Consider the following 21,305-nt stretch of genomic DNA (forward strand, 5'->3'; position numbering starts at 1 on the left):
TCAATAGGCCCATTGCAACATAGCGAGAACATGTTTATTTATTAATTGACAATATTCCAAATCAAAGCGACCCTAAGTTTTTTTTAAATTAATATTTATGATTAAGAACGCCTAAATCTAATTCCAGCCGATACCCTACATTTCGAAAGGAACTAACCGTTCTGAATGACCGATTATATTTAAATATATTATTTAGGCTTGAAATGATAATTTCTCAATTATTGGGTTATCAGATAACAATTCTTAATCGAATATGGCGCTTACCGTAGGCTACTTGTTAATGAATTGACCTGATAGACTTTCAAGATGCCTTTGCTCTCATTGGAGGAATGAGGGTGTCACTGCTTCGAATAAAAATAAAAGGAATTTAAAAAAAATGAAACCTAATTCATATATCAAGAAATATGAATCATAATTGATGTAGGCTATAATGTAATTTACACCGTCATTACAAATCGAAATAATTATTCGGTCTATGTGATGAATTAAGGATTACAATCTCGAATAAAATAGCCTAAAATAGCCTAAATCAAATAATTTAGGCCTATGCATGTGCATAGACTACAGAACTGTATCCAATTACTTCACAAATATGTATTTCAATGGATTATTATCCAAATGATCACAACAGTGATTACAAGATAGGCTATAATATTAGAAAACCACATAAACCAATCAAATCTCTTGAAAAACAAATATAGAATATTATTTTGTTTTCGACCAACTGCTATAATGGACACTATCTGTCATAGAATGTGAGTTGCCTTGCTTGTGCCAAAGCAAGAGCGTCTCTATTCGCCTATTTCCGAGAGCACATAACGGATTGCAATTTCCTGTCTATTATTCATAACTGTGTAAGGTTCATGCAGACGAATACTGTGGACCAGAACGGTATATCCACTATCAAACACATGCGCCAACAGGTGCAGTAGACCTTACAGTGAAATGCTTACTTACGAGCCCCTAACCAACAATGCAGTTAAAAAAAAATACGAATAAGAATAAGAAATAAAAGTAACAAGTAATTAAAGAGCAGCAGTAAAGTAACAATAGCGAGACTGTATACAGAGGGGTACCCGTACAGAGTCAATGTGCGGGTCACCAGTTAGTCGAGGTAATTAAGGTAATATGTACATGTAGGTAGAGTTATTAAAGTGGCTATGCATAGATGATAACAACAGAGAGTAGCAGCGGTGTAAAAAAAAAAGGGGGGGGGGGAGCAATGCAAATAGTCTGGGTAGCCATTTGAATAGATGTTGTTGAGTAGATGCCAAGGAGTCTTATGGCTTGGGGGTAGAAGCTGTTTAGAAGCCTCTTTGACCTAGACTTGGCGCTCCGGTACCGTTTGCCGTGCGGTAGCAGGGAGAACAGTCTATGACTAGGATGGCTGGAGTCTTTGACTGGAGTCTATCCTATAATCTTAACGTTATACCGATAATATACTGGACAAAACTGAAGGGACACCTGGTTTAGTCTCATTTTGCGCCCCCTCTAAATAAAAAGCATAGGCCAATCAAAAGCTATAGGCCCTGTGTAGTGATAGGGCTATCAAAACTTTAAAATATGTTATGTTAATTAATACCAAAGTCTGGGGAATGTGCTCGGTAGGCCAACAATTAAAGTGTTGAGTGAAGTTGTAGGATAAGGTCATGGTCAGGTAAGGGTTATGGTTAAGGTTAGGGTTTAAGATTAGGGTTTAGGGAAGGGATGTCACAAGGATCGCGGATAGCACTAACAATTAAAGATTGCCAGCAAATGCGGTGGATATAGGCTATGTCGTCGATTTTCTTGGAGCTATGTTATTACTGCATCATCATCACACGTTCAAAATAAAGCTAATCACCATTTGATATCATATTTCCCCATTAGATTCACATAACTAGGCTACCCCTGCCTTTTTCAATTTGCGTCTCCCTGTAGCCTATATTCTCCACAACATGTTGATATAAACATGTGTAGGCTTGAGTTAGACAAATATTTGTTTGTTTGGGATAAATAGTCAATTTCTTTATAGGCTAATACCACCCCACATTTCTGCAACTCATTGAAGAGACATGCCTACATTGACATTTCGGACCATTGGCTACAACCGAGGTTGTGGCTATTATCAAATGAAATTAAATATCAAACTCAATGAGGAGCGAGACTCAATTATCATCATCATCATCATACAGGTAGACATGGTTAAGGCCAGCGGTTTTCAAATCCCTCAACCGGGACCCCCAGATGTTCCACAATTGTGTTGTAGCCCTGAACTAGCTTACCGACTTACCGGCTTGATAATTAGTTGACAAGCTGAATCAGTTGTGCTAGCTCTTGAATAGTTGCAATTTTGGTACCGGCTGGCGTCCCTGATGAGAGCTTTGAAAACCCCCGAGATTGGCTATAATAATTTAAAAATATCGATAAGGACTAAAGGTTTGCTATGGACCGCAAGCCTATGATAAGACAGAAAATGTATATCGGCAACCTTACCATTCACCAAAAGATTAAAGTCAAATGTTACTAAACTATTTGGGTATTTAAAAGTAGGCTATGTTAAAGTTGATAGGCCTACAAATATGAAATGATGTGGGCTAGTCAAATAGCAGATTAGGCTACAGGCAATATGCAACACATAACCCACACTTGGATAAAAGTCAAACCTTTGGTGGAATTCCCATGAGCCTCAAATAATACCATCAAGAAACCGATGTAGGATCACTCCTATTTCCAAGGAAGAATAAGACACGTAAAGGGGGTGGCCTGGTTAAATGTGATGAAAAAGGTAACACTTTATATTGGCAACATATCTGCAAATTGAGGTTGGCAACGCACCGACAACCTGTCGACGCGTTCTGGATGTTGGCGGCGGACGCACATACCTTGAGGTGAAACACACTCCTTCCGAAACCTCTATCGGTAGCATTAAAATAACATAAGACTAGTCGGTCCGTGGATGTGCACGCGTCGTATAGTCCTATTTCAAACTCCAGACAGCGAATAGCAGCAAAATAGCTTCATGTTAAGGCAAACTATTATTTTGTGCTCTCTTTTCTCCCCGTCGCTCTGAAGCGGACTGTGCGCCCGGAGTTCGGTGTGCATAAAACGATGGAGGGAGTGGAAGGAGGGGAGGGGGGCAGGAGAAACGGCGACGGTTCTTAAAGGTGAGGGGGTGTATGACGTAGTGATAATGTGCTGTGCTGGAATAAGGTGTTTGCATTTGGTGGAGATGGAGACTGGATAATAAGGAATCACCATCGTGTGATGCATGTTGTTCTTTTTAGATAATTGGATTGTTTTAACAAAACCATCAGCCATTAGCATTGACAATAAAATTACTTTCAATAAAATTCACAGCAGAAAAAAGTAAGCCATTGACCATCAATGCCTAGCTTACACATCATCTTATGAAAGTGTGCTGCTGCATTATAGGAACTTTTATGAGATTTTTATTTATTTATTTCAAACCTTATCCTACTTGGCTATACCCGTATTCTCAACTGTTGAGATGACATCAAACTATTTTGATAGTTAGGCCTATGAACAATGACTAGGTCACGGTTTCACAAACGTGTTTTAGTTTTTACCCTAACACTGCACAGCTAATTCAAATAATCAACTAATCGTCAAGCTTTGATCATTTGAATCAGCTGTGTAGTGTTAAGGCAAAAAAAACAAAACGTGCACCCCTTGGGGTCCCGAGGACCGAGTTTGGGAAACGCTGGACTAGGCCCTACTGTATGCATGACCAACCTACATGTGTAAAGAGAAAGGGTTTGATGGATTATGTGTGGATGAGACAAAACATGCAACTAACTAAACAATTAGAAACAAATGTTTTCCTACTTGCTAGAAATAATAAGTGGTCGGTTTAACGTTTGGCCCCGTTTGTAAAAAAAAAAGAAAAAGAAAAAAGCACTTTTCATGCGGTGAATTCTACTGCCACCGTGTGGCAAGAGAGGTGGAGGCGAGATGCCTACAGCCAGCCTACTGTTCTTACATGATGGTAAAGTCAGTCACACCAGCAATTCTATGAAATGCTTTCGTACAAAGTCCATACAGCAATTCATCTGACTGGAATTCATATCAAATGGATCCAAATATGGAAATAGTTGTAGTTAGAAGTTAATATGGAATACAAGGGAAGCTCAATGTAAGTACATCTTTATATGTGTTTATTAATAGAAATCTTACAGCATTCCGATGAGCTTCCTATAAAACCCTAATAGAAAAATCACACATGTATCGACCGTTTGTTTACAGTGGAAGCCTGGCATTCACGTTTTTTAAGGGAATGGCGAACAGGGCAGGAAACACTCGTGTCAGAACTGGAGGGGGGGGCTTTTTACAGAATTCATCAAGAGGATGAGGTTATAGTAAAGACAGAGATTTATTTGCCAGCCCTGTGACCGTAAGTGGGCAGTCTATCTAGCCTTCGTCTTTGTGTGCGCTGCTGCATAGAGCATACTTTTCCCCAAAAACTCTCAAACTCTATCCAAATATTCAGAGCAGTTCATAGTTACAGTTACAAATATTTCAGAGCCGTCCAGCCCCCCCAAAAAAAAAAACTCTCAAACTCTATCCAAATATTCAGAGCAGTTCATAGTTACAGTTACAAATATTTCAGAGCCGTCCAGCCCCCCCCCCATAGAAACCTTGAGAAACTAGTTCGCCTGAAAGAGAGTTCTCCTTAAAGAGGTTATTACAGTGCTTCTCCTGCTATATTTAGGTTATGGAGTCCCTTCTATACCAGAGCTGGCTATTGGTTTCCTGGCCCAATCCTGGCTTGTTAGAGATATAGTGTGTATTCATTAGTGCACACCGTACAGTAGCAAAACGTTTCACAATGGAAACATGTGTCGGTATTACTTAATAAATCCATGTAATAGAGCATTTATAATGGATTAGTAAAATAGCTCATGCATCATTTATTAGTCATTACTCATTCATACAATTTTAATATAGGTCCGTATAAACCATTGTCTAATCATTAGTTAAGTATTTTTGCGTGGCATGATCTAAAGTGTGGGCTATTTATACTTTATAAACGCTTTGAGTGACCAGTGTAATTTCTCATTAAAAGATGGACATGCCATTCATTGGTAGACATTCTAGCAGTACCTGCTGCAGGTCTCAAAATGGCCCCTAGAACATATCAATGGTTAAACAATAAGCACACAATACAGAGGATTTTTAAATATATTGAACATTTTATTCCGAAACAGTCCCAATGTTGTAATAATAGTGCGATGTGTAACTTCAGACACATTCTATGCTGAGTAGAACAACGTTTTTTCGTCTGAAAATGCTATCATTAGCGTTTCTTGGCAGTGACATTTCTACCAAAACCAACGCGTGGAGCAGTCAGTCAATATACAGCTTGCGAGGTAGGGAAACAAATACCTGAATTCATAATTTAGCTGAACTATCCCATTATGTTTAAAGAGTGACTACATTTTAAAGGCCCAGTAAAAGTGTCGCCAAAAAACAAAGCCGTGTGAAAATAGTGTGTGGTTAAAAGACTGGAAGCATTTAAAAGTTCTACATGTCACATTTCTATCTGCAAATCATACATGGAACATATCTACCTCAATCACATAGGCCTATCAGTAGTAATGAATGAATAAGAGAGAACAACCGATCTGGCCAGCTGGTGTGTGTAGGCTACATCTCCCAGTTGTATGACTCGTTTGCGTTTGTGAGGTTGACAAGATTAGCAAAACATTCACGTTACAATAGAGGGCTGCATTCCTGTGCGAGACAGGTTGGAGTGAGCTGGGCCACATAAGCATAAAAGAACATTGCGGGTTCGGGACCAGTTCTTGCAGTAGCGGGTGGGAGTCGGACAGAAAGCCAGCAGCGGTATGAAAAACTGCTGGTGTGGGCGAGAGCGGGTGCAGGCAGGAGCGGGCTGAATAAATCAGTCTGGTGCAGACCTCTACATTACACCTCTTCCTACAACAGTTTTTGTGAATAAAAATGTTTGATATATTTCCTTAATTTAAAGGCCCACTCCAGTCAAACACTAGATTTTCCTGTGTTTTATATATATTTCCACAATATGAGATTGGAATAATTCAGTGAAATTGTGAAAATTATGATAATGCCCTTTTAGTATAAGAGCTTCCAAAATTCTCTGCCAATATCAGCTAGTTTTGAAGTTTTCCCCTCCCCACTCAGACCACTAGCAAAATTCTTGCTTGAGAAATTGCTGTTTGCTAAGAATCGACTTTTTGTTTCTTTTTGACCATTTGAATTGAAAACAATCACAGTGAGGTACTTAATTGTTACCCAGAAATGATTTGATATTGAGATAAAAACGTCTGTATTGGACCTTTAAACATCCTGTGTTGTGTACTTGTTCTTTTACCATTGATACTGTATGTTTCAGACCTTAATTAAGGAGCATCAGGTACAGCTGGACCGTCTGTCTACCAATGGCATGTCCATCTTTTTGTGAGAAATTACACTGGTCACTCAGAACATTTATAAAGTATTTATAAAGTGTAAATTGCACACCATTTATATGAGGCCACGCAAAACGACATAACTAATGATTCTTCAAATGGCTTCAATGACCTATATTAAACATCTTATGAATGGAGAATTGATTAAGAAAAAAAATGAATAAACTATTTACTAATCCATTACAAATGCTTTATTACGTGGAGTTGCTATAAAGTGCTACCAGAGTTTCTATTGGACATATTCAGGTAGGTCCCTCCCCATTTGGTTCAGTTTGGTTTCTTTTGAAGACACACACAGTGTAGTGTGCATGACTGGAATTGTCACGGAAGTCCTGATGATAGCATTACAACGGATGTTGATGCAAATTATACATACAGTATAGGGCTTAATTATTTAAAGTCTAGATTTGGCTATGTGTGTCTGTGTATATAGACAGTGCGTATGGACAGTGTGTGAGTAGGCCCTTTGGTGAGCGTTTCATTTATATATCTATGTGCATAACTGTGATGAGTTACAGTACCAGTCAAAAGTTTGGACACACCTACTCATTCCAGGGTTTTTCTTTATTTTTTTAAACTATTTTCTACATTGTAAAATAATAGTGAAGACATCAAAACTATGAAATAACACATATGGAATCATGTAGTAACCCAAAAAGTGTTAAACAAATGAAAATATATTTTATATTCTTCAAAGTAGCTACCCTTTGCCTTGATGACAGCTTTGCACACTCTTGGCTTTCTCTCAAACAGCTTCATGAGGAATGCTTTTCTTACAGTCTTAAAGGAGTTCCCACATATGCTGAGCTCTTGTTGGCTGCTTTTCCTTCACGCTGCGTTCCAACTCATCCCAAACCATCTCAATTGGGTTGAGGTCGGGTGATTGTGGAGGCCAGGTCATCTGATGCAGCACTCCATCACTCTCCTTGGTCAAATAGCCCTTACACAAACTAGAGGTTTGTTTTGGGTCATTGTCCTGTTGAAAAACAAATGATAGTCGCACTAAGCACAAACCAGATGGGTTGGCGTATCGCTGCAAAATGCGGTGGTAGCCATGCTGGATAAATGTTCCTTGAATTCTAAATAAATCACTGAAAGTGTCACCAGCAAAGCACCCCCACACCATCACCTCCTCCTCCATGCTTCACTGTGGGAACCACACATGCGGAGATCATCCGTTCACCTATTCTGCATCTCACAAAGACACAGCGGTTGGAAACAAATATCTCAAATTTGGACTAATCAGACCAAAGGACAGATTCACACCGGCCTAATGTCCATTGCTTGTGTTTCTTGGCACAAGCAAGTCTCTTTTTCTTATTGGTGTCCTTTAGTAGTGGTTTCTATACAGCAATTTGACAATGAAGGCCTGATTCATGCAGTCTCCTCTGAACAGCTAATGTTGAGATGTGTCTGTTACTTGAACTCCGTGAAGTATTTTTTGGGGCTGCAATCGGAGGTGCAGTGAACTCTAATGAATTTATCCTTTGCAGCAGAGGTAACTCCGAGTCTTCCTTTCCTGTGGCGGTCTACACAACTTTGCGACTGCACTTGAAAAAACTTTAAGTTCTTGAAATTTTTCGAATTGACTGACCTTCATGTCTTAAAGTATGTGTAATGGACGGTCGTTTCTCTTTGCTTATTTGAGCTGTTCTTGCCATAATATGGTCTTTTACCAAATAGGGCTATCTTCTGTATACCACCCCTTCCTTGCCAACTGATTGGCTCAAACTCATTAAGAAGGAAAGAAATTCCACAAATGAACTTTTAACAAGGCACACCTGTTAATTTAAATGCATTACAGGTTCTTTCCTCATGAAGCTGGTTGAGTGAACTCCATGAGTGTGCAAAGCTGTCATCAAGGCAAAGGGTGGCTACTTCGCGGAATTTCAAATATAAAATCTATTTAGATTTGTTTAACACTTTTTTGGTTACTACATGATTCTATATGTGTTATTTCATAGTTTTGATGTCTTCACTATTATTCTACAATGTAGAAAGTAGTACAAATAAAGAAAAACCCTTGAATGAGTAGGTGTGTCCAAACTTTTGACTGGTACTGTATGTTAGTATGTTCTGTATTTATGAGTATTCTCGAGTAATCATAAGTGTATGTCATTTTTCACTGTATTTGTAAAAAACACTTGACGTTACACAATACAATTCATCCCTTCTATGGGTTTAACCATAGAAATAGAATCCTGTCAGTCTACGGAACGTTGACTTGAATGAGGAATGTCCATTCTCGAATGTGATTCTAATTCTATGGTTCAAAGTTCCAACCTTCCTCCTCCTCAGACAAAGTGTTGCTGCAGTCCTGAGTGGCTACGTCTGAGCTTCAGCCCTGACAGGATCTTCCGGGCCGGGCCACTCAGACCCTCCTCTCCGCTCAGTCTCCGCCTCTCACCCACCCACCCCTGCCTGTTATTGGACTGGTTCACGTTCAGCTGAGACAATGTGGCAGACCAACTCCTAAGCCCCGCCTCCTGAGCACCGGTGCTCGGCGTCGGATTGGCTCCTGCCGCTACTGCTGTTGTTTCAGCTACTGATGTTTCTACTACCACTGTCCCTGCCCGCAGCCTGCCCTGTGGAACCTCATATGGGCGTGTCTTCTCTCTTTCCGTCCGGCTCTCTGGGTCGTGGCCTCCAGCCTGGCTGAGCAGGTGGTAGGCAGTTGTCTCGGGGGGAAGCTCCAATCGAAGGATTCTCCTTCTCTGGCTGACAGGTTCAGGTTCTGGGGAGGGGCTACGGCTGCTGTCTGCGCTCCTCGGTTGGTTTCTCTTCCTCTCCTCCTCTTCATCCTCCTCCTCCTCCTCTTCCCCGAGCTGCCCGGCACTGGTAGTGCCCGCGGAGCGGCGGAGACCCGGGGTGGGCTGGCGCTGGTACTTGACAGGCTGCCTGTTGAAGTGGCTCCGTGGCTGGGTCCCCACAGAGGGAGAGTCAGCTGGCTCTGGACCCCCTACCAGATCACCCAGAGCAGCAGCCTCTGTTGATGCCCCCCTCACAGCCATGACTGGGGAAGCAAGGGGGAGGAAAGGGAGGAGAGAGGGGAGGATATGCAACAACAAGACAAACCAGAGAAACACAGATTAACCACTGTACTTCACCTTTAGCTTAGCAAAGTAAATACTCTGTCTCTTTCTATCATAACATGTTGTGTGAGTTTAGGGCTAGCTTTTGAGAGGCTGTTGAATATTGGCAAAAGAAAGAAGAAAATGCCTACAATGAAGTCAGCAGAGGGCGCTATAACATGACAAAAACAGTGAGCAGCGAGCAGACAAAAGATCTGATGTGCAGCAGAGAAAGGTTATGTAAGGAAATGACAGATCAGATAAGAACAGCAAAGTCCTCTAGCCCACCTGTTTACCAACAATACCCATTAATCCAACCAACTATTCCTCTGATACTACAGTACATCCCGCCTACCTGCTCTCTCACTGGCTTCAGGGCTGAGCTGGTCCACTGCCTCATTGGACGACGACTTGTCAGATATATAACCCTCGCTCGAGTCTCTCTTGATTGTACGAGTCTGTTGAAATGACAGAAACTCTGAGTTTTGGAGAATAGATACCAGATTTTTGGGGTAGGAAGTGTTGGGAATGGAACACTGTAGCGAGATAAATACTATATTTCTAGGTCTAGAAAGTGAAGCCCAGTGGGTTACAGAGATTGCCAGGTAAATTGTGGATATTGATTAGCCTATACATGTAACAGGGATTTTTTAAAAAACTTATTGGAGAAAATCAAGTTGCCTGGTCACTTGTTCTCCTAGTTCCATCTTTCAGGCAAAAAAAATAAGCAAAGGGCAGGGCACTAACCTTCTCTTCCACCCCCCACACCCTCCCAGTATTTCCCAGTGGTCAGTGTTGTGTATTTTGTGGCCAAGAATGCCCATGCTAGGGCTGTGTCTTAATAACTTTAACTTGCTTCCTCTCCTCATGTCCTTTCCTACCCATGAATCCTGCAGTTTACACATTATCCAGTCCTTTGGCCTATCAGTGGTAACGAAGGAGAGAAGAAAGGAAAGGAAGTAATTTTACAATATAGGAAGGAGAACAGGAATAATTTGACACTCATTTACTATATTTCACAGAAGAAGCCATTGGACAGTATTGAGATCCAGCCGGGGTAGATCTGGTCAGGAAAGGAAGGGTCAGATCAGAGTCCAGTCAGAGGTAGCATAGACACACAGAGACACACACACACACCCAAATGTTGCATTGTGTTAAGCCTCACAAAAAAAGCACATAATCCCTTCCGAGTTGGCCACAGCATGGTGAGCCAGGAGCATTAAAGGGGCAATCTGGGATTGATACATCTGTTTTGGGATTTTTTTATTTGAATTAATGATATAGCCATTGACTCTTGAATAATATTCCTTATAAGTGTCTCGTTAGTTACATTTCTTCAACCCCATCCCTCAGCTGTTTACCAAAAAAAGTGACTGGAGTGACCTCTTGTTGTTTGAATCCCAGATTACCCCTTTGAGACAACAACAGGTAACAGAAGCAACAGGAAAGAAAGCAGCTCAAGGCAGCAGGCTGAGGCTGAACTCCGTGAACCCTGGCTTTGAGGCAGACTTGGGTTCAAATACTATTTTAAATCTGTCAAATACTTTGAGTAGTTGCTCTAGCCTTCCTGGGGTGCCAGATGGGCTGGGTTTACAGTTTTGTGACTATTCTATTGGAACTATTGCGCCGTGTAGTAGCCTGGCGAAAGTATTTGAAATCATTTCTAATAGTATTTTAACCCAGGTCTGACTGTAGGGCATCATGAGCCGTCTCAGTGTTACTTAGACTTAGAGGACCAATCACTGGCTGACAAACCTACAGCTGCCAGATGTGTGATCAAGAGGCCTCAGATTCAAAATTAAGTGTTTGATTGAGGTTAACATTGCCCTCCTATTCAAACCATTTAAAAACATTGGAGAAAATCTGTATTTAAATGTACTTCAGTATAGCGGGTCTATGAAAAGTATTTGAAAAGTATATATTTATCTATCAGCTGAGAGATAACCCATTTGTTGACCAGACCTGGGTTAAAATGTTATGTTTGGATTCAAATACTCAAGCTGCACTTGATTGAGCTTGTCTGACACGATGGAATCCCCCTTCAGTGTGTCCCTTACCTCTAGGGAACGGGGGCGTTCTTTGGACGAGGCTCCTCTAGTGGGGGGGTCCTGGGACCCAGGGTCAACCCCAGCAACAGTCTTCTGGCCCCCCCCTGAACACATCGCCCGGGGAGGGGTGTCAGGGAGGGGGGTGGTGGGGGTGGGAGGTGGAGCATCAAAGATGTGTTGGTGGTGTGTGATGAGAAACTCCACCAGTAGGGCTTGGTAGGTGGTCTCCAGTAGGGCCATCATGGACACATCTACAGACACCAGCGGGCGGAGCAGGGTCGGACCAAACACGATGCCCAGGTTACTGGGAGACATCTTGTTCTCCTCGTAGTTCTCTGATACTCTGTGGAGAGAGAGAGAGAGAGAGAATGTGAAATCAGTGAAGAAGAGAGAGGATAGAGTATGGCCCAAAAAATACAATCTGGAGGGCCCAGCACCCCTCATATGACCATGTGACCGACCGTTCTGCTGCACGCCACAATAATCTGTTTACCCAGTGAGCTGAAGCCGAGGCATAACTTTGAGGAGCTAACACAAGTCTATGAGCATGGTTCACTGAGACATCTCCACAACAACCAGGTTTGCTAATTGTGCCGCAGTGTGCAGTAGTATCTGTGTAGGTGACGCATCATGTGCCACAGTGTGCAGTAGTATCTGTGTAGGTGACGCATCATGTGCCGCAGTGTGCAGTAGAATCTGTGTAGGTGCCGCAGTGTGCAGTAGTATCTGTGTAGGTGCCGCATCATGTGCCGCAGTGTGCAGTAGTATCTGTGTAGGTGCCGCATCATGTGCCGCAGTGTGCAGTAGTATCTGTGTAGGTGCCGCATCATGTGCCGCAGTGTGCAGTAGTATCTGTGTAGGTGACGCATCATGTGCCGCAGTTTGTAGTAGTACCTGTGTAGGTGACGCATCATGTGCCGCAGTGTGCAGTAGTATCTGTGTAGGTGACGCATCATGTGCCGCAGTGTGCAGTAGTATCTGTGTAGGTGACGCATCATGTTGCACGTTCCGGTACGGGATACACATGGTATACACCATCCAACGAAATGCTTCCTTCACGTTCCTTCTCGACAATGCAACAACAATAAGAAATAAGAAATATAGGAACATTAAGTAAATGGCTCAGTAGAATAAAATAAAACAGGGCCTCCCGAGTGGCGCAGCGGTCCAAGGCACTGCACCGCAGTGCTAGAGGTGTCACTACAGACCCGGGTTCGATCCCGTATCACAACCAGCCATGGTTGGGAGTCCCATAAGGCAGCGCATAATTGGCCCAGCGTTGTTCGGGTTAGGGGAGGGTTTGGCCGAGGAGGCTTTACTTGGCTCATCGCACTCTAGCGACTCCTTGTGGGGGGCGGACGCCTGCAGGTTGACCTCGGTCGTCAGGTGAACAGTGTTTCCTCCGACACATTGGTGCAGCTGGCTTCCAGGTTAAGCGGTCAGGTGTCAAGAAGCGAGGTTTGGCGGGTCATGTTTTGGAGGACGTATGACTCGACCTTCGCCTCCCGAGCCCGTTGGGGGAGTTGCAGCGATGAAAAGGGGGAGTAATTAAAAAAAAAATATATATATATAAATAAATAATACAGGAAGGCACAATTTACAGTCCATATTTACACATGTTTCGGGGAAGGGGGGGGATTGTGCAATATTGAGAAATCATAATAAGAGTCTGGTAGCAGCAGTTGTGATGCGTGTGTAGCATGAATGTACTGTGTGTGTGTGTGTGTGTGTGTGTAGATGTGTGTATGTCTGTGTGGGCGTGCATGTGTGCATGTGTGAGTGAGTGCATGTGTGCTAAGGTGTGGAGAATCAGATCAGGTGGTCAGTCCAGTTCAAGTGTTCAGCAGTCTGATGGCTTGAGGATAGAAACTGTCTCGGAGCCTGTTGGTATCAGACCTCATGCTCCGATACTGTCAGCCCGACGGTAAGGGAGTGAACAGCTCGTGGCTGGGGTGTGTGGGGTCCTTGATGATGCTGCAGGCCTTCCTTGGGCACCGTTTCGAATAGATGTCCCGAATAGGTGGGAGCATGGTGCTGCACTGTATAATAGAGTAGTACTTGTGAAGGTGACGCATCATATGCTGCACTGTGTAGTAGTGTAGTACCTGTGAAGGTGACGCACCATATGTTACACTGTGTAGTAGCGTAGTACCTGTGAAGGTGACACATCAAATGCCGCACTGTGTAGTAGCGTAGTACCTGTGAAGGTGACGCATCATATGCTGCACTGTGTAGTACCTGTGAAGGTGACGCATCATATGCTGCACTGTGTAGTAGTGTAGTACCTGTGAAGGTGACGCACCATATGTTGCACTGTGTAGTAGCGTAGTACCTGTGAAGGTGACGCATCATATGCTGCACTGTGTAGTACCTGTGAAGGTGAGCATCATATGCTGCACTGTGTAGTAGTGTAGTACCTGTGAAGGTGACGCATCACTGTGTAGTAGAGTAGTACCTGTGAAGGTGATGCATCATATGCTGCAGTGTGTAGTACCTGTGAAGGTGACGCATCATATGCTGCAGTGTGTAGTAGCGGTATGGGGGCAGTCTCTCCAGCAGATCTCTCAGGTTATATGTGAGGTCATTCACTATGCCAGGAGTCTCTGCTGCCGCCTCCCTCTCACTGAGACGCTGGATCTCCTTGCCCACCCCGATGAAGTCATTGTACAGGTCAAAGGTCAACAGCGGCTCTGGAAGCTGTGTGAGGAGGAAGATGGTTATTATTAACAATTAATTAACACATAATAATAAATACTTATTAGCTTTGATGCATTGACTGACAACTGTACCACATGATGTTCACTAAAAGGGGAATCCTGAGTTAAGATATGTCCATATTAGTCATAGTTTGGCATAATCATGAAAGGGAGCTTTGTGTGAGAGCTTAAATAACAGTGTATAACAATGTATGACTGTATCTCAAGTCAGAATCCATTCGCCTCGAATGGTCTCTATTAACTGTCGTTGGCTCTACAGTATATTGTCTCTATTAACTGTAGGTGGCTCTACATTATATTGTCTGTATTAACTGTGTCGTTGGCTCTACATTATATTGTCTGTATTGACTGTATCGTTGGCTCTACAGTATATTGTCTCTATTAACTGTAGGTGGCTCTACATTATATTGTCTGTATTAACTGTGTCGTTGGCTCTACATTATATTGTCTGTATTGACTGTATCGTTGGCTCTACATTATATTGTCTGTATTAACTGTATTGTTGGCGCTAAAGTATATTGTCTCTATTAACTGTAGTTGGCTCTACATTATATTGTCTGTATTAACTGTGTCGTTGGCTCTACAGTATATTGTCTGTATTAACTGTGTCGTTGGCTCTACAGTATATTGTCTGTATTAACTGTGTCATTGGCTCTACAGTATATTGTCAGTATTAACTGTGTCATTGGCTCTACAGTATATTGTCTGTATTAACTGTGTCGTTGGCTCTACAGTATATTGTCTCTATTAACTGTCGTTGGCTCTACATTATATTATCTGTATTAACTGTCGTTGGCTCTACAGTATACTGTCAGTATTAACTGTGTCATTGGCTCTACGGTATATTGTCTCTATTAACTGTCATTGGCTTTACATTATATTGTCTGTATTAACTGTGTCGTTGGCTCTACATTGTATTGGCTGTATTAACTGTATCGTTGGCTCTACAGTATATTGTCTCTATTAACTGTAGGTGGCTCTACATTATATTGTCTGTATTAACTGTCTGGCTCTACATTATATTGTCTGTATTGACTGTATCGTTGGCTCTACATTATATTGTCTGTATTAACTGTATTGTTGGCGCTAAAGTATATTGTCTCTATTAACTGTAGTCATTGGCTCTACATTATATTGTCCGTATTAACTGTATCGTTGGCTCTACAGTATATTGTCTCTACTAACTGTTGTTGGCTCTACATTATGTTGTCTGTATTAACTGTCATTGGCTCTACAGTATATTGTCTCTATTAACTGTCGTTGGCTTTACATTATATTGTCTGTATTAACTGTGTCGTTGGCTCTACATTGTATTGGCTGTATTAACTGTATCGTTGGCTCTACAGTATGTTGTCTCTATTAACTGTAGGTGGCTCTACATTATATTGTCTGTATTAACTGTGTCGTTGGCTCTACATTATATTGTCTGTATTGACTGTATCGTTGGCTCTACATTATATTGTCTGTATTAACTGTGTCGTTGGCTCTACAGTATATTGTCTGTATTAACTGTGTCGTTGGCTCTACAGTATATTGTCTGTATTAACTGTGTCATTGGCTCTACAGTATATTGTCAGTATTAACTGTGTCATTGGCTCTACAGTATATTGTCTGTATTAACTGTGTCGTTGGCTCTACAGTATATTGTCTCTATTAACTGTCGTTGGCTCTACATTATATTATCTGTATTAACTGTTGTTGGCTCTACAGTATACTGTCAGTATTAACTGTGTCATTGGCTCTACAGTATATTGTCTCTATTAACTGTCATTGGCTTTACATTATATAGTCTGTATTAACTGTGTCGTTGGCTCTACATTGTATTGGCTGTATTAACTGTATCGTTGGCTCTACAGTATATTGTCTCTATTAACTGTAGGTGGCTCTACATTATATTGTCTGTATTAACTGTGTCGTTGGCTCTACATTATATTGTCTGTATTAACTGTATCGTTGGCTCTACATTATATTGTCTGTATTAACTGTGTCGTTGGCTCTACAGTATATTGTCTGTATTAACTGTGTCGTTGGCTCTACAGTATATTGTCTGTATTAACTGTGTCATTGGCTCTACAGTATATTGTCAGTATTAACTGTGTCATTGGCTCTACAGTATATTGTCTGTATTAACTGTGTCATTGGCTCTACATTATATTGTCCGTATTAACTGTATCGTTGGCTCTACAGTATATTGTCTCTACTAACTGTTGTTGGCTCTACATTATATTGTCTGTATTAACTGTCATTGGCTCTACAGTATATTGTCTCTATTAACTGTCGTTGGCTCTACATTATATTGTCTGTATTAACTGTCATTGGCTCTACAGTATATTGTCAGTATTAACTGTGTCATTGGCTCTACAGTATATTGTCTCTATTAACTGTCGTTGGCTCTACATTATATTGTCTGTATTAACTGTCGTTGGCTCTACAGTATATTATCAGTATTAACTGTGTCATTGGCTCTACAGTATATTGTCTGTATTAACTGTATCGTTGGCTCTACAGTATATTGTCTGTATTAACTGTGTCGTTGGCTCTACAGTATATTGTCTCTATTAACTGTCATTGGCTCTACATTATATTGTCTGTATTAACTGTCATTGGCTTTACATTATATTGTCTGTATTAACTATCATTGGATCTACCGTATATTGTCTCTATTAACTGTCGTTGGCTCTACATTATATTGTCTGTATTAACTGTCATTGGCTCTACAGTATATTGTCAGTATTAACTGTGTCATTGGCTCTACAGTATATTGTCTATATTAACTGTCGTTGGCTCTACATTATATTGTCTGTATTAACTGTGTCGTTGGCTCTACATTGTATTGTCTGTATTAACTGTGTCGTTGGCTCTACAGTATATTGTCAGTATTAACTGTGTCATTGGCTCTACATTATATTGTCTGTATTAACTGTACCGTTGGCTCTACAGTTTATTGTCTCTATTAACTGTAGGTGGCTCTACATTATATTGTCTGTATTAACTGTGTCGTTGGCTCTACATTATATTGTCTGTATTAACCGTGTCATTGGCTCTACAGTTAATTGTCTGTATTAACTGTATCGTTGGCTCAACATTATATTGTCTCTATTAACTGTCGTTGGCTCTATATTATATTGTCTGTATTAACTGTATCGTTGGCTCTACAGTATATTGTCTGTATTAACTGTATCGTTGGCTCTACATTATATTGTCTCTATTAACTGTCGTTGGCTCTATATTATATTGTCTGTATTAACTGTATCGTTGGCTCTACAGTATATTGTCTGTATTAACTGTATTGTTGGCTCTACAGTATATTGTCTGTATTACCTGTATCGTTGGCTCTACAGTATATTGCTCTATTAACTGTCGTTGGCTCTACATTATACTGTCTCTATTAATTGTCGTTGGCTCTACATTATATTGTCTGTATTAACTGTGTCGTTGGCTCTACAGTATATTGTCTGTATTAACTGTCATTGGCTCTACAGTATATTGTCAGTATTAACTGTGTCATTGGCTCTACAGTATATTGTCTGTATTAACTGTATCGTTGGCTCTACAGTATATTGTCTCTATTAACTGTCGTTGGCTCTACATTATATCGTCTGTATTAACTGTTGTTGGCTCTACAGCATATTGTCTGTATTAACTGTATCGTTGGCTCTACATTATACTGTCTGTAATATCCATTTTCTTTGTTGTCTGGGAAACAGTGGAGTTGTACCTCCTTGAAGAAGTGTTTGAGGACCGAGGTGACGTCATGAGGTGAAAGGTCAGAGAGGTCGACTTGGTCCCCCTGGGTCTCGAAGACCTGACACAGCTTCTGGATACGAGGCTTCGACCCACTGATACGATACACCCCCTGGGTGGGAGGGAGGGATGGATGGATGTAGGGGGAAAGGAGGCCAAGAGAAAGCAAGAGGGATTGAGAGAAGGGCACTGTACTGTCGCTTCTGCAAAACAGTTTTCCTGTTTGCTTCAGTACTTATTCTAAGGCATATGACATCCAGGTTTATACTGTACCTGTAGAGTGAGGGCCCTGCTCTCTATCTCGGCCGTGCAGCGCTGGACCACATAGGGCACCTCGTCAGGCCGGTCCCGGGGCAACAGGGAGAAACCCACGCCAAACAGAACGCCCTTCCTGTTCTCACACTCATGCTGTAACACCTCCAGACACTTCCTGTGGACCGCCACGCCACACTACAGATTGACGGCAGGAGGGACAGAGGACATGGATTAGCAAAGCACAGGGTGACCTCAAATCACACCCTATATACCTGGCTCACACTATAGACTCAACCTGAGCCATACTGTGCTGGCGCCACTGTGGAGGACAGAGAACCAAACCAGCTCAGTACAGCTCGGTTCCACCCTTTAGTGTGACTGTGAATCAGGCGACAACGTTCTACTTTTGTCAGTTAAGAGGCTGCCACATGAAAGTCTCTCCTTAATTTCCTCCTCTTTCCCACCTCCTCACACTCGATGCCGTTGACCACGATGTAGGTGTCACACTGTTTGCACTTCACCATCTTGCTCTTCATCTTCCGGAATCGGTGCGTCAGCGCGGCTCGGGACGTAGTCCGTACCTTCCCCACCGTGCCGTTCCCCTCTGGAGTGGAGTCCACACAATCTAGGAGAAACCACACAGGAACCGGACTCAGTCATACTCGGCAGTGTACACGTCACGGTGGGAAACACTACCCCACCGAATGTACCCCCTAGTTCCAAACAGAACCCTACTCCCTAGCAACTCACAATAACCTGAGAGGATTGGACAAGTGGAAGAAAACGGCAACATTTCCACCTAGCCAATCACTAGACAAGAAGCAATTGCCACAATGATTATATCGATCTAATCCTCTCAGATCTACCGGAGTGGCTAGGGTGTAGGGGTTAGGGCAGCGTTTCCCAAACTTGGTCCTGGGGACCTCAAGGGCTGCACGTTTGTTGTTGTTGTTTGTCCTAACACTACACAGATGATTCAAATAATCAAAGCTTGATGGGGAGTGGGTTGGTTGTCTGAATCAGCTGTGTAGTGCTAGGGCCAAAACCAAAACATGCACCCCTTGAGGCCCCGAGGACCGAGTTTGGGAAACGCCGGGTTAGGGGTAGATTCGGGAATTCGGCAGGAACATTTACATATAGAGAGCCACTAGTTGGTGTCTGTTGTGTGAGTTAGGTGACGACGGTGACATTCACCTCCTTCCAGGACGGTGCCCATGTCCCTCTCATCCAGGTCGTCTGATGACATGGTCCCTGTGGAGGGGGCTTTAAGAAGCATCCTGTTGCCATGGGCTACGGGGTTCAGGGTTCAACGTGGGTAAGACACACAGAGAAGGAGAGAGGACCAGACAAACAGGGCGAGCTGGGTAAGCTTCGTAGCGAACACATTATTTCTCACCACGAGCAATCATGACCTAGATGTTTGACAATTGGTCAATCTTCTGAGCATGATTAAATGAAATCTGTGGAATGAAGCACACAGGCTTACCTGGGCTGGACAGAGATTCCAGACTGCCTCCTATGCTCTCACTGTCACTGTAGCCCTTTCGTTTAACTGGACTTTCTTCAGGCAGGGAGAAGGAGTCCTGCAGAGAGCTGGGGTTGCTGGTCTTACGACGGCCACTTGGAGGTGCCACACACAGATTTGGAAACACACGCACACACACACACACACACGCAGGTAAGCACACACACGCAGGCACACAATTAACATTGACAACAACTCTAAACATAAGACAATAGGCACTAACGGGACAAACAGTAGCATCCATTAGGGCCGTAGCCTATCTAAAACAGGACAAATCTTCCATCCGAACGTACCTCTTGTTCTGAGGGACAAACTCCTGGAAGGTGAAGGTTTGTAGGGGTTGTTCTTGGCTTCTCTTCCTGAAGATGTAGAGCAGGTAGGGCTCCCCGGGTTCACACGGCCTGCAGGTCAACTCCAGGTTGTGGTAACCCAGGGGAACCGGCTCCGTCTGCTGACGCTGGAAGTAGAACATGTTCACTGTGGCCTAGGGGTGGTAGAGGTACATGATAAGAGGGATTATTTAAAAATGATTCATCCCATTGAGCTCAAGATACCTCTGTAGCTCGGTTGGTAGAGCACGGCAACGCCAGCATATTCGGTGCAATCCCAGGACTTCCTGTATGTAAAATGTATGCACGCATGACTAAATTGCTTTGGAAAAAGGGTCTGCTACCTGGCATATATTTTATTACTATATTATTTGGGAATGGAGAACTGGACTATATTTTAATGTTTTGTTTGTTTGTTGGGGCGATTGTTTAAATCAAAAGCATTGACAGTCTTAAAAGACTAATTGCAACGGCTGCTGACTGCTTGCCTGGAGTCTATTCACTCTTATGCCCCCTCTTATGCTGTCACTATCCCTATTATGCACTCCACTTGATCCATCCAGCACAGGGAACGTCTATCTCCCATAGGCCTGGACACCCACCTCCTTGAGCACAGTGTCCCCCTGGCAGATGAGTTTGCGGGTGTGAACTATGATTTTCTCCTTCAATCTCTCCAGCTTGCCCTGGTGGTCATGGGCCTCACACACACACTGTCTGTACTGCATCTCTGCCTCTATCACCTGGACGAGAGAGGGAGAGAGAGAGAAGGAGAGAGAGAGAGGGAGAGAGAGAGAGAGAGGGAGATGGGCACAGTGAGTCACCGAAAAATATAACTCAAATTTTCCTTTCAAAAAAAATAATGATAACCTAAAAAGTGGAACCAAAAAAAAGAGAGGGATATGTTTCAGTGAACCCCATATGGCGGTCGGACCCGCTGCACCACACCTTTGAATGCGCGTCGTCACGTGACTTCCTCCTCTTGTCCAGGGTCTTGTTTCCCGCTGTGAGCTCGTCCCCGGCCTTGGCCGTCACCGCCTTGGTCTTCTCCAGGTCCTCGCTGCGCTGCAGGTACTGCTGACGAGCCTTCTTCAGAGCCGCCACCGCCTCATTCTGACCAATGAGAGAAGCATTGTTACCGCATTGTTTTGACCAATGGGAGAAGCCGTT

At 42.7% G+C, this 21,305-nt stretch overlaps 2 protein-coding genes across 4 annotated transcripts in view; both read right to left on the reverse strand.

The window, feature by feature from the left end:
* Window positions 1–3,094, reverse strand: part of lmx1al (LIM homeobox transcription factor 1, alpha-like) — a 32,148-nt gene extending 29,054 nt beyond the window's left edge. The window contains exon 1 of the mRNA XM_042327283.1: window positions 2,865–3,094. Within this exon, the coding sequence (XP_042183217.1) occupies window positions 2,865–2,908 (44 nt within the window). The 5' untranslated portion in view covers window positions 2,909–3,094. The remainder of the gene's footprint in view (window positions 1–2,864) is intronic.
* A 5,464-nt stretch (window positions 3,095–8,558) lies between these two features.
* Window positions 8,559–21,305, reverse strand: part of gmip (GEM interacting protein) — a 47,916-nt gene continuing 35,169 nt past the window's right edge. For 2 of the 3 annotated variants that reach the window (XM_042327284.1, XM_042327285.1), the window contains 12 exons: window positions 21,084–21,248; window positions 20,741–20,878; window positions 20,103–20,293; window positions 19,771–19,904; window positions 19,479–19,574; window positions 18,749–18,909; window positions 18,303–18,479; window positions 18,004–18,141; window positions 14,063–14,265; window positions 11,578–11,911; window positions 9,876–9,978; window positions 8,559–9,462 (listed from right to left, as the gene is read on the reverse strand). In XM_042327284.1, coding sequence (XP_042183218.1) covers window positions 8,744–9,462; window positions 9,876–9,978; window positions 11,578–11,911; window positions 14,063–14,265; window positions 18,004–18,141; window positions 18,303–18,479; window positions 18,749–18,909; window positions 19,479–19,574; window positions 19,771–19,904; window positions 20,103–20,293; window positions 20,741–20,878; window positions 21,084–21,248 — 2,559 coding nt within the window. In that variant the 3' untranslated portion in view covers window positions 8,559–8,743. The remainder of the gene's footprint in view (window positions 9,463–9,875; window positions 9,979–11,577; window positions 11,912–14,062; window positions 14,266–18,003; window positions 18,142–18,302; window positions 18,480–18,748; window positions 18,910–19,478; window positions 19,575–19,770; window positions 19,905–20,102; window positions 20,294–20,740; window positions 20,879–21,083; window positions 21,249–21,305) is intronic. The other variant, XM_042327286.1, reaches the window with a different exon arrangement.

The sequence above is a fragment of the Oncorhynchus tshawytscha genome, linkage group LG09 (genome assembly GCF_018296145.1).
Source record: "Oncorhynchus tshawytscha isolate Ot180627B linkage group LG09, Otsh_v2.0, whole genome shotgun sequence".
In the NCBI taxonomy this organism is placed as follows: Eukaryota; Metazoa; Chordata; class Actinopteri; order Salmoniformes; family Salmonidae; genus Oncorhynchus; species Oncorhynchus tshawytscha.